At 37.4% G+C, this 13671-nt stretch overlaps 1 protein-coding gene across 3 annotated transcripts in view; it reads left to right on the top strand.

Annotated features, from left to right (window-relative positions):
* LOC111142803 (family with sequence similarity 69 member A) overlaps positions 1–13671 on the top strand; it is a 131452-nt gene that overhangs the window by 90096 nt on the left and 27685 nt on the right. For 2 of the 3 annotated variants that reach the window (XM_022496118.1, XM_022496120.1), the window contains exon 2: positions 1840–1974. The exons of the other annotated variant lie outside the window; for it this stretch is intronic. In XM_022496118.1, coding sequence (XP_022351826.1) covers positions 1840–1974 — 135 coding nt within the window. The remainder of the gene's footprint in view (positions 1–1839; positions 1975–13671) is intronic. 3 annotated transcript variants of the gene reach the window in all.

Raw genomic sequence — 13671 nt, 5'->3', positions numbered from 1 at the left:
AAATATTTTTTAGTTTTCAGTTTTCTCCATCTTCTCCTTCTTTTCTCCCATATCATTTATGTTGTTGGAAAACTGGGTTGTTTGTATCGCAATGTTTTCCATAGCCTGGAGTTTGCTGATTTTATCCCAATAGTGTCACTTACTGAGGTATCACTTGTATTTCCCCATCTCCTGTATTTCCTGTAAACTGGTAGTTAGAGCTAAAGACTTAATCAGATTCAGATTCAGTTTTCTTTTTGCAAGTCCAAGAAGAAGGTGGTGGCCAAATCGCAGTGACAGCGTTCTTGGCTTTTTGTTCAGTGCCTTGCAAACGGATTCAGCTAAGGTTTGTTGGGTCTTTTCCATGTGCCTCACAATGTGCTTATGTTCTATAGGCATTACGTCATCTAATCATATTTTAGCTTCATAATACTGGTACATATCAATTTTTGTCTGATGACTAGACCCCTTTAGTAGGGTCAAGTGATCTTAAATGTCTGTCAAACAAACCCTTCAGGGTGCACCCCATTGTCACTTATGTGATTTAATTCAGAATTCTGTACGAATTTTCTTTTACTGGATTTGTCTAGAGCTATACAAAAAGAGCTTGCATTAAAGGCATTTTTTTATATTTTAATACTAAAGCTCGAAGACCTGTCACTTCACTGTGAATTCGTTGTACTCAAGCTTTTTGGTACTGGAATTCACCATCTGTTAATCTCACAAAGACAGATATCTAAATCGCAAAGAGGGCCAACAGAATTCAGTATTTTCCTTTGCACTCATTGTCTTCTGCAGGTGCACTTAGGTCCCTTTCATCTCTCTCTGCTTTCTTTGCATGCTCGCAATGCTCACAGTATCCTACTGTTACCCAGTGTGAGAAACTGGCTCGTGATTTTAAAAGCAAAAGTAGCTTTTCATTGTTTGTTTATATATCTATAATTTATTCTGTTCATTTATCTCCATAGCCTCCAAATTTACCATTTATAAAACCAGACCCTTGGAGATCCCAGACTCAAAAAATAAATGTCCAATTATCTTGACCAACTGACACTTTTGAAGATTAAACTGTTTGATATGTTGTTGACGGGCGGAGAAAAGGCAGTAAGTAACTGGCCCAAGTTGCAATTAGATAGCAGAGAACTGGGAGCAAAACAATGCAAAGAGGATCCCATTGTGTAGCTTTCCAAGCTGACGTGCAAAGAGAAGTTTATTCTTTATATATCCTATCCCTTCTTTTCCAGTCATTTGTCCTTTAATAGCTGTAACAACATTCTCCTCAAGCTTCCAGAGTACCTATTAGTGAAGCATTTGGTTGAATGGAAGGAACAGAAAGCCTTGGTACATAGACCGAGAAAGAGGAATGAGCAGTTGGCTTCCCTATGAGACATTAAACAAATAGCCAAATTCTCCGTTCTTGTTTCTTTAAAACAAAATTATTTTTATGCTGATTATCCATGAAGAACTTGAAGATTCTTACTAGAAATCGTCTCCTGTAAGCTCGTAGTACGTAGGAATCATGTCTCTCTTTACCTGATCTCACAAAGTGCCCAGGGTAGCATGGTGCACGTGCTTGTGCTTCCTAACTAGCTTTCGATGCTGGTGGTATTTGAAAGGTTATACATTTTAAAGAGTATTCTGTTCCCTTTTTCCTTGGCAGGACCAAGGAGCTTCTTTTCTGAAACCAGTGCTGTTTGGACTCTGTGAAAGTACACTTTGTTCTAGGAGAATTGGTGTGTGAAAGCCTAGAATATATATTGAGTTCTTGCAAGAAGGGCGGGGGGGGGGAATCATGTTCTAGGACAGTGAATGCTGACTTGGTGCTGAATGAATGATTGTTATTTGCTCTTTTGCTCACAGGCTCGCTTTTCATATGTGCGGATGAAATATCTTTTCTTTTCTTGGTTGGCGGTTTTTGTTGGAAGCTGGATTATATATGTGCAGTACTCTACCTATACAGAACTATGCAGAGGGAAGGACTGTAAGAAAATAATAGTAAGTATTCTTGATTTCCTAGTATGTAGAAAAACCATATTAATAATATCTTATATTTACTTCTTATATACTTAGTAATAATTGTTTTCAAAAAGTAAAAGTTAATTCCACCTTAGAGTTGTGTTGAACTTTGTAGCTTTTTGATGTGGCCAAGTTAGTAGGAGTGTTCCACATCTTGAAAAACCTACATTTCAGAAATCTAAATATATAATACTAGATTTGTGTGAGAGCATACTCACTACAGACAGGAATTTTTTAAAAAAATATATAATAATTTAGTTTACTCACATCAGGTGAGTTTTTAAATGTTTAGAGTATGAAACTATTATTTACAGGCAATCTTACTGGAACACATCTTTTGAATAAATGGAGTCATTCTCAAATATCAAAAATGTATCTGAAAAACATAGTATATATTTAGTATTTATTTTCTGTCCTAATGATTGGACACATCTCAGGAAAATTGCTCTATCAGTCTAAGATTTCTAAGTGATTATTGGTTATACATTTGAGGATCTGTAAATTTAGCTCCTTGTTTTCTTCTAATATCTTCTGATAGATAATATTAAACCATTGCATCTGAGAAATGTATTTTTGATAATGATGATTGTTGGGATCCCAATTATTATAATTTATTAAAGATTCTATAGTTATTAAGTAGTTACTCTTCACTTAGGCCATTGGTGCTAGGTATGTGCATATAACTGGGAACAGGCTGTCAGGACCATAGGAACTTAGAGCCCAGCAGGGAAGAAAATGAATACAGTAAGGTAGGATAATGATTACAATAGCAAGTGTTATAGGAACATAAGACAGGGAGACCTGAAGCTGTCCAAAGTTCTAAGGAAATGAAAATCAGTTTAACTCTAGGCATTCTCAATTAAGATAAAAAATTATTCCCCAGGAGTATTACAGCCTCATAAGTAGGCAAGGGAGGAATTACTGGTCTAGTAAGCAGGGAAATGAATTAGTAAAGATGAGTCCCAAATCAAGTTCAAAGGCGTCAGTCTTATATGTCCATTTCAACTGGCCATCCCAGATCATTAAGGAATTTTTTTTTTAAGATTTGTTTATTTGAGAGAGAGAGAGCAAGGATGGGGAGAAGCAGCAGGCAGAGGGAGAAGCTGGCTCCCCGCTGAGCAGGGAGGCTGACACAGTACTCGATCCCAGGACTGCAAGATTATGACCTGAGCTGAAGGCGGACACTTAACTGACTGAGCCACCCGGGCACCCCCAAGATCCTGGAAGGATTTTAAGATAGAAACCTCTGGCCCAGAGGCAGTGTACTGCATACTGGTCAGAAACACTTGAAATAATACTATGAAAGTCCCCCAAGCCCATTTTACAAATAAAGAAATATGTACACCTGAAATTAATGTAACACTGTATGTCAACTATGCTTTAATTAAATATATATAATATGTATATATGACTAAGACAGAGAATTTGCTTGTTGATAATGGAGCCAGAATTTGGTCCTAATTCTATATAAAGCTCAGACTCTTTCTGCTACCCTGTGTCAGAAAAGACTAACAAAATTATAGTTTAATAAACTAGGAAAAAAACCCCACAAAACTCATCTGCTTACCTTCAATGAAGAAGAAAGAAGCAGGAGTTATATAATCAGTTATAATAACATAAAATAAGGGTGTTTTGGGTGGCTCGGTGGGTCAAAGCCTCTGCCTTCGGCTCAGGTCATGATCCCAGGGTCCTGGGATCGAGCCCCACATCAGGCTCTCCGCTCAGCCGGGAGCCTGCTTCCCCCCTTCTCTCTGTATGCCTCTCTGCCTACTTGTGATCTCTCTCTGTCAAATAAATAAATAACATCTTTTAAAATAATAATAATAATAATAATAATAACCTAAAATGACCAAAACTATTTGAAATGTCTATTTTCTCTTTTTCAAGGGCATTTTTCTCAAACTAGGTTTCTTGGGACACATTAAAAAGTATCCCATGGATAAAAGCTTTCTGCCGTCAGATATATTTGTAAACAGCAGGTTAAACAAAGATAAATAGGTGACTTTACTGAAGACTTCCCAAGATACTTAATATATTAATATGTACTGTGCATCTCCAGAAAAAGCAAATACATTTGATTAGGAAAAAACTTCATCCCACCACAACTCCCAGGAAGACCTATTAACATCATCTGGTGATGTTAGAAATACTGTAATAAGAGATTAAAATAAAATGAAATAGGTATGCTTTTATTGTGTATTAATATAATAATATTCAAATTATAAGGCATATGATGGTGAATATTCTGTTACAAATGAGTTATACTTGTGAAGTATTTTTATTTTATTTATTATTTTTAATATTTTATTACTGAAATATTTTTCATGATTTTTCCTTTAATTTCACTTTATAAGAACTGGAAGCAGAATTCTAGCATAATTTAATAATTCTAATATAATAATAATTCTAGCATAATTTAATGGTTATCTGACTAAAATTTGAAAATAATTAAAACATTTTCTGAGCCTAAAACATATCTTTTCCCTGAGGCTGGCTTTAAAAAAATTGTAGTTTCTCTGCATTTGGGATTTATGTTCTTAAAACTTAACCAAAACTGGTAATATTAAGATCAGTAGTACCAAGATAGTACTAACATTTAATAGGAATTTTGTGTTTAGAACTAGAAAGCAAGCAGAAAAAATATTTCTAAAGTATACATTAAAGCTTCAAAGAGCTGACAAGATACCTTGTGAGGAATTACTTGGTCAAGATCTGGGAGAGGATAAGGTTTGAGAAAGGTGAGCCTAGATTTGGTGACTTTGTTTGCCTGGGGTATATGATCTAAAATAGAGTTTTATGGGGCTAGGAAGATCAAAATCTAGTTCAGGTCCTACCAAGAGTAGGACCTTGGTACACCATGCTGTCAGTTGATACCCTAAAGAGCAGAACCCCAACAGTAAAGGTGAACTAAAGGGAGCTGACTTTTGGAGCCTATTTTTTCTTTAGGGTTGTTGCTGATACTGGGCATTGTGCAGAGGTCTGAGAAACAGGACTGTATACTGGGAGAGAGCTGCTGCTGGGGACAAGAAATTAGCAAGCTTTTGTAGAAAAGTAAGAGAGCCTAAAGCATACAGCCAGTTATCCTGTTGGGATATTTGCCAAATCCTAGGGTTTTGCAGAATGGGAGGCTAAACATCTCATCGGAAAGCCTTTGAAAAGCAGAGCAGACATTTTGGCAGTCACACAAGATACAGCCTAGAGTTATGAACCTGCCAATGGGGGGACACCCCAGTGAATTCCCAGGCTCTCTATTAAAAACCCTAGAGGGCTATGCTCTTGGAATGGAGATCAGCCAAAAATAGCTTAAGCTTTACCAGAGCTGCAGCCCAGCCTCCATTTAGCACAGTCCCTGGTTGGTGATCAGCTACCATTCTATCTGTCTACTCACGGAAAGGGAAACGCTCTCTGGAGGCGCTGTGTGAAAAACTAGAGGACATGGCAAAAGACAAGGTGACATGATCAAAAACCAAGAGATAAACATGGACAGTAGAATCAGATCCACAGATGATCCAGATATTGGAGTCATCCTAAAAGGATTTTAAAATAACTGTGTTTAAAAAAATAAAATAAAATAACTGTGTTTGGGTTCAAGTAAATAGGAACAAAGGTAAAGAAATTAAATAAAACAATGGGTAATTTCAACAGAGAATTGAAATGTATTAAGAAGAATCAGGAATTTACAATATGGTAGTTCCTTAAAAAGTTAAATAGGGAATTACCACATGATCCAGCAATTGTGCTTCTAAGTATATACCCAGAAGACTTGAAAGCAGGGACTCAAGCAAATACTTGCATACCAATGTTCATAGTAGCATTATTCACAACAGCCAAATGTTGGAAACAACTCTAACATCCATTAACAGATGAATGCATAAACAAAATATATGTAATATTACTCAGACTTTAAAAAAATGAAATTCTGATGCATTCTACAATATGAATGAACCTCAAAAACACAGTGCTAAATGATATAAGCCAGACACTAAATGACAAGTATTGTATAGTTCCATTTATATGAGGTACACACAATAACAATTATATAGAAATTGGGAGAATGATAAAAGGCGTTAAAATGTTTAAGATTCTTGGGGCGCCTGGGTGGCTCAGTGGGTTAAAGCCTCTGCCTTCAGCTCAGGTCATGATCCCGGGGTCCTGGGATTGAGCCCTGCATCAGGCTCTCTGCTCACTGGGGAGCCTGCTTCCCCCTCTCTCTGTGACTGCCTCTCTGCCTACTTGTGATCTCTGTCTGTCAAATAAATAAATAATCTTTAAAAAAGAGAGAGAGAAAAGAAAAAAAAAATGTTTAATATTTTTTTTTTTTTTAGGTTTCATTTATTTGACAGAGAGATCACCAGTAAGGCCGAGAGGCAGGGAGAGAGAGAGAGAGAGAGAGAGAGAAGCAGGCTCCCTGCTGAGCAGAGAGCCCGATACGGGACTCGATCCCAGGACCCTGAGATCATGACCTGAGCCGAAGGCAGAGGCTTAACTCACTGAGCCACCCAGGTGCCCCCCAAAATGTTTAAGATTCTTATCATATAGTTGAGTAAGGTAAAAGTATCAACCAGTTAATATCAATTAGTCTATTCATATCAATTAATTAATAAAATGTCCCTCAATTGACTTTAGACTTTGTTGACTGAAATATGCCTATTGTTATTTCTAGGATAGCTTCTGGAATAGATAAAGATTGTATCATCTCCAAACTAATAAGGAAAAATGGAATAATAAAATAATACTGAGTCCTAAAGAAGGCAAGAAAGTAAAGAGAAAGGAACATATAAGCAGTAGAAATAAAAATACATAACAAGACAATATGTGTCACAAATTGAATTCCCTGGGAAACATACTCAGAAACTGAGATTTGCCTGCAGGATATTTATTGGGATGGGCTTTAACATTAATTATTAATTAAGATTAAGATCTGTGGGGAAGTGAGGAAACAGGATAAACCAGAGAAGTTAAACTGCAGTACAGTGGTAACAAAGACCTCAGTTGATTCTACTGGGACTTTGGAACTGGAGGTAACCTTGGAAATGTCCAGGCATTTATACCCTGTCACTGACCAGTCATTGGATACAGTTTTCTGCCCTCTTCCACCCTCTCTTAAGGAGACATGACTTTGGGTAAAGCTGTATTCTAGGACTGAGGACAAGTCCCAAAGAAAAATTCAGCTGACCGCTGTTGACTACTTACATGCCCAACAGCTGAGGGAAAAAGTACCCCAGTTCTAGACAAGATATGGCTGACTTGCCATGGCATTGGCTGTAGTATATTTCTACCCAAATCTGTTTTTAGTTACCTTAAATGTAAATGGACCAAATGGTTCAGTTAAAAGGCAAAGATTGTCAGATTGTACTAAAATTTTTTATTTTTATTCTTTATTATTTTTAAAAATATTTTATTTATTTATTTGACAGAGATCACAAGTAGGCAGAGAGGCAGGCAGAGATAGGAGGAAGCAGGCTCCCTGCGGGGCAGAGAGCCCGATGTGGGACTCGATCCCAGGACCCTGGGATCACGACCTGAGCTGAAGGCAGAGACCTTAACACACTGAGCCACCCAGGCGCCCCTGTACTAAAATTTTTTTAAAAACTGTATTATAGTTACAAGAGACACATTTAAAATATAAAGATGCAGATGGATTGAAAGTAAAAGAATAGGAAAACATTCATGCCAATTATAAAAAAGGGGGATGTTTAAAGGAAAAACCAAAGCTATATATATTCATGTAAGTTTTATATTACACAAACTGTAACTCCTTTTAAAGTCTAAATCAGCGGTACCTGGGTGATTCAGTGGGTTAAGCCTCTGCCTTTGGCTCAGGTCATGATCTCGGGGTCCTGGGATCAAGCCCCACATCAAGTTCTCTGTTCAGAGTCTGCTTCCCCCTCTCTCTCTCTTCCTGCCTCTCTGCCTACTTCTGATTTCTATTTCTCTGTCAAATAAATAAATAAAATCTGAAAAAAAATAATAAAGTACAAATCAACCCTTACTGGTGTGAAATGTAATACTTTTTAAATTTGGTTCTATGTTTTAGTTTTACAGTGTCTGTCTAAGTAATTGGCCTTTTCACAAATGTTGGCAATATCCACACATACTTTTTTTGGTCCTGGTAATTTCTGTTATGAAATGTAGATTCTAAACTGATTTTCTTTCTCCGTCTGTATTACTGCATAGACTGTTCTCCTATTTAAGTGGACTGAACTGAACCAGAGCATATAATAAGATGGCTGATTTTCAATTTGGATAAAAAAATATAAAACTGCATTATCTCAAAACCACATTTAGCAAAAACGTGCTTGCCAAAGGATTTTTAGTATACTGTGTATAAACTGAACAGATTTACATCAGAATCCTCAATTTCATCTTCATGAACTAAGGAAGATTGTAAAGAAATACAGAAGATCCCACAGAGGCCCTACAAATATTTCTTGCTGAAGTTTAACAATGTGGGTTCTTTCCTTTCCTTTTGTAAGTTGGCAGTTTGACTTTTAACTTTTTTTAGTTCTTTTTTTCCTATTTTTAATCATTTAATACTTATTTTTAAGATAACTACTATCACATAGCAATCATGTAAGAGATATTTTAGAAGAATTTTAGAAGAAGTATTAGTCAACAAGTATTTTTTGAACACCTACTACACTTCAACATGTCAGTTATTCTAGATGCTGGTGATATAATGGTAAGCAAGATATGCAGAGTCCATGTCTTTTTTTTTTTTTTTTTAAAGATTTTATTTATTTATTTGTCAGAGAGAGAGAGGGAGAGAGAACGAGCACAGGCAGACAGAATGGCAGGCAGAGGCAGAGGGAGAAGCAGGCTCCCTGACGAGCAAGGAGCCCGATGTGGGACTTGATCCCAGGACGCCGGGATCATGACCTGAGCTGAAGGCAGCTGCTTAACCAACTGAGCCACCCAGGCGTCCCCAGAGTCCATGTCTTAAGGAGCTTACGTTCTTTTTTTTTTTTTTAAAGATTTTATTTATTTATTTGATAGAGATCACAAGTAGGCAGAGAGACAGAGAGAGGAGGGGAAGCAGGCTCCCTGCTGAGCAGAGAGCTCAGTGTGGGGCTTGATCCCAGGACCCCAGGACCATGACCTGAGCCAAAGGCAGAGGCTTTAACCCACTGAGCCACCTAGGCGCCCCAGGAGCTTAAATTCTTGTAGTGGAATATGTATAATAAAAACAAAAACAAATAAACAAATGACTTCAGGGACTAAGAAGCATAATAACAAAGGATGTAATAATAGCAATATTTTGTAGAAAATGGCTAGGGCATGCTACCTTAACCACAGTGGCTGGGAACGCCTTCCCTGTGAAGATGGCATTTTGAATTTGAACCTGATGGGAAGGAAGCAATTGTATGAATATCTGGACAAAAAGCATTTAAGGAGAAAGGACAGTGAGTAAATGCCCAAAGAGGGGAATGAGGTTAGAAAATATGGTTGGGGGGGCGCCTGGGTGGCTCAGTGGGTTAAAGCCTCTGCCTTCAGCTCAGGTCATGATCTCAGGGTCCTGGGATCGAGCCCCACATCGGGCTCTCTGCTCAGCAGGGAGCCTGCTTCCCTCTCTCTCTCTCTCTGCCTGCCTCTCGGCCTACTTGTGATCTCTGTCTGTCAAATAAATAAATAAAATCTTTAAAAACAAAACAAAACAAAACTGAAATTAAAAAAATATGGTTGGTTTCATAAATTTTATAAAAATCTGTTTCATTACTTTAGTCATATCGTGTATATTTTAAGATCTTAGATATTGAAGGTACAATTCATCAAGTAAGGAGAAATTCTTGATAATAAGCAGCTCAACCATATCATGTTAGTCTATTGGAAAAATTACTAGGCTGGAGTCAAAGCACGAGACTTACTTACCCTTTCTTGTGATATACTTCTTGAGTTTGAGTAAGTGACTTCATTTCATTGACTTCTGTTAAGCCCACTGTACGTGTAGGAAAACTATCCCTGCTTTGCCCCACCTACATCACGGATTTTATGGAGATAAAGGAGAATTGAACCAGTTACGATGGCTTTCTCTCACCGAATGATACCCTGACATATCTGTTGAATATAAAGAAGGTTCTCAGGTCTTTGACTTGATTCTATTTGGCCCAGGGCAAGTACCTTAATGTTGATGTCGCTGTAACTATAACATTGTAATTCAGAAATTTCCCTAGAAAATTGCTATGACGGTCCCATTCCGAGCATTGCCTCCAAGCTAAATCACTGTGTAGGAGTTAGATGTCATAGGTGATCAACAGAGTGTGATAAGCAGTTCACTTATGTTTAAGAATCCTGGTCTGTCTTGTCCTACATAGCTTTCTTGTCTGTATACCTCTGTCTTTCCCCCTCTCTCTCCATTTGCAGGCGAGGTCATAGCTATTGTGGTGGGTAAGAGCAGAAGCACTGGAATAATGGAACTTCATGCTTGAGCCCTAGCTTTCCATTCCCTAGCTGGATAACTCAGTCTTAGTCTGTGTGAAATGGGGGTTAATAATACTGTCTGTCTCACCTGGTAGTTGTGAGGATAAAATGAATTCGTCCACTGAAAGCCTTAACACTATGCTTGACACAAAATAAATGATCATTGAATCATCATTATTATAATTTTGCCAAGTATATGCCTTTGAGTCTGACCTGAGAAGATAAGACATACACAGAACATTCTACAGTCAGTTAAGTTGTATTAGTCAAGGTTCAAGCCAAGAAGCAGAGCCCATAAGAAATATATGTTAAGAGATTTATTATTTAAGTTTTTATTTACTGTTATTTGTTAACAACATGGATGGACCTTGAAGGCATTATGCTCAGTCAAATAAGTCAGACAGAAAAACAAATATTGTGCGATCTCACTTATATGTGCAATCTAAAAAGTAAAACGACAACAACAACAGGAGAACAAGCTCATAGATACAGAAAACAGATCAGTGTTTGCCAGAGGCATCAGACAGCAGGGGAGACAAAGTGGGTAAAGAGTGTCCAGAGGAACAAACTTCCAGTTATAAAATAAGTAAGTCATGAAGATATAACATATAGTAAGGTGACTACAGTTAACAATACTGTATTGTAGGGCAACCCCTTCAGCTTCCCTCCTCCTTGGGAGCTTTGTACTATCACTTTGCTATTGCTCAATAAACCTTGCTTTGCTGCTCACCAAAAAAAATTGTTGTACACCTTAGACTAAGATAATGTTATATGTCAGTTATATCGAAATTTTTTAAAAAGAGATTTACTGCAAGGAGTTGGCTTACCCAGTTACGGGGACTGGCTAGATGAGGCCAAAATCCATAAGGAACGCTGTCAAGGACAGGCCAGACCTCTTGGGCATGGGCTGTAGCTGCTGTCCACAGACAGCATTTCTTCATCATGGGAGCCTCAGTAATTCTTTTAAATCCCTTCAACTAATTGAATCAGGCCCACTCAGATTATCTAGGATCATCTCTCATTAAAGTCAGTTGATCATGGGGGTACCTGGGTGGTGCAGTTGGTTAAGCATCTGCCTTTGACTCAGGTCATGATCTCAGGATTCTGGGATCGAGTCCCACATCAGACTCCCTGCTCAGCGAGGAGCTTGCTTCTCCCTCTCCCTCTGCCTGCTGCTCCCCCTGCTTGTGTTCTCTCTCTCTCTCTCTCTCACTCTCTGTCAAGTAAATAAATAAAATGTTTAAAGAAAAGGTCAATTGATTATGCACTTCAATTGAATCTACAAAAACCTTCACAGCAACACCTAGATTATTGTTTGCTTTGTTAACTGAGGACTGAAGCGTAGGTAAATTGATACATCCAAAGACCATCGATCAGATTAAAATGGTTTCTTCGTTTATACCAGAAATAGTTGTACTATGAAGATGTAAAAAAAGAAGGCTTAGGTGATCACAGAGATCACTATGGGTAGAATAGCAGAGAGAGGCTTTATAGAGAACATAGAATTTCTGTAGGAAATTTCTGTAGAAAATAGAAAGGATTTGGATAGGCTCTCGAGGAGCATCTTTCTCCTTTTAATTACAAACCATGCTTGCTTTAGGGCTTTCATCCCAAAGATCAATTTGCTGACCAACATTATATCTGAGAATTCCCAGGACCATGCAGTAGTAGCCACTGAACCACAGCCTTGGTTGTTGGGCCATTTGGCTGCCCGTAAATAAGCATATCTTCCTCTTTTGTCTTTTTATAGTAAGTTTTAAAAAACAAATTTAGAATGTTGATCAAATCAAATACATATTTCATATAAATTATGTGCTATGTGTGAATTGGCCTAATTTAGTAATCAAGTATATTTCTCATAATTTCAACATTGGAAATCACTATAGAACATTAGTATTATTTACCCGAGATGTTTTCTCTAACCAACAGATAATTTTTATTAAAAGGCATTGTTGTAAGGTTAATGGGCATAAAGCTTGATTTATTTAAGCTTCCAGGAAGCGAGGAGCCAAAACTGGAATTAATTCTATACATCATACATTGATTTATAATTTGAATTTAAGTTTCTTATGTTCAGGTTTTAATAAGAGTATGATACTTTCCACAGTCACAGCCATTATTTAGAGCTTGATTCCAGTGAAATGCATAATAGCCTTTTAAAAAGTAGGCTTTTGAAATTTGGAGAAGGAAATATGGTGGGGGAGTGTGTATCCTGGGAAGCCAAGGTTAACTTGTGGAAGTTGTAAGCACTGAGAACAGTGTTCTGCTCTTCTTTGTTTAAGGGCAGCTTTCTCTGAAACTGAGGGCAGCCACCAACTAACCCTAATTAGATGTGCTTGGAAGGATCTATTTTTTCCAGTTTGCTTTTTTCTTTTATCCACCAAGCTAATTATAATACATTGTATAATTCATTGTACATTTTCTCTGATTATAGAAATCACTAATTCACTCTATTTCAGCAAGTCCTCTTTGGTGACTAACCTTATAAAGAAATTTTGCACCATTTGACTGTGTAGTTTGCTGTGTTCTTTAAAAAAGAAAAATAGATTGGGGGAAGGGAGAGAAATTTTTCTTCTATACAATGTTGAGGACAACATTGCTTAGTAGTGATATTTCTGGCATGTTCCCATATGATTGAGAGAGTTTGTTTTGAGGTTCTGTCTGGTAATAATGATGAATCACCCACTGCCATTCTAATGAACCTTTGTATTACATGAGCACATGCTTTATACATTCATTCATGAGAGAGAGAGAGGGAATGGGGGAGGAATTGAGGAAGAGGGAGAGAGAGCATCTTAAGCAGGCTCTAGGCCCAGCATGGAGCCAGATGTGGGGCTCCATCTCACGACCCTGAAATCATGACCTGAGTGGAAATCAATAGTCGGATACTTAACTGAGCCACCCAGGCGCCCCTTTTCTTTTTTTGTTTTTGGTTGTTTTGTTTTGTTTTGTTTTTCCTTTAGAGAGAGAGCACATGCTTTAATTTGGAAGCAATAAAAAATAAAAGAGCCCCTAAATTTTATTACAGTCTCTTTTAAGATCTAATTTCTAGAGACAATGGTTTGTTGGTTAAAACAACTAGCTTAATATACACTAAATTTAGCAATATTGGGAAGTATGGTTTTAATTAGATAGTAGTACATAATTATTTCATTTAGCTTTGCATTTGCTTAGGGTCAAAATTATTATTTGACTCTAGAGGTTCATTTTGTGCCTTTTTAAAAAAAGATTTATTTGGGGCGCCTGGGTGGCTCAGTG

Source organism: Enhydra lutris, unplaced genomic scaffold, assembly GCF_002288905.1.
Source record: "Enhydra lutris kenyoni isolate GAN:26980312 unplaced genomic scaffold, ASM228890v2 scaffoldscaffold9, whole genome shotgun sequence".
Taxonomy (NCBI): domain Eukaryota; kingdom Metazoa; phylum Chordata; class Mammalia; order Carnivora; family Mustelidae; genus Enhydra; species Enhydra lutris.
This window is presented reverse-complemented; position numbering and strand designations above follow the sequence as displayed.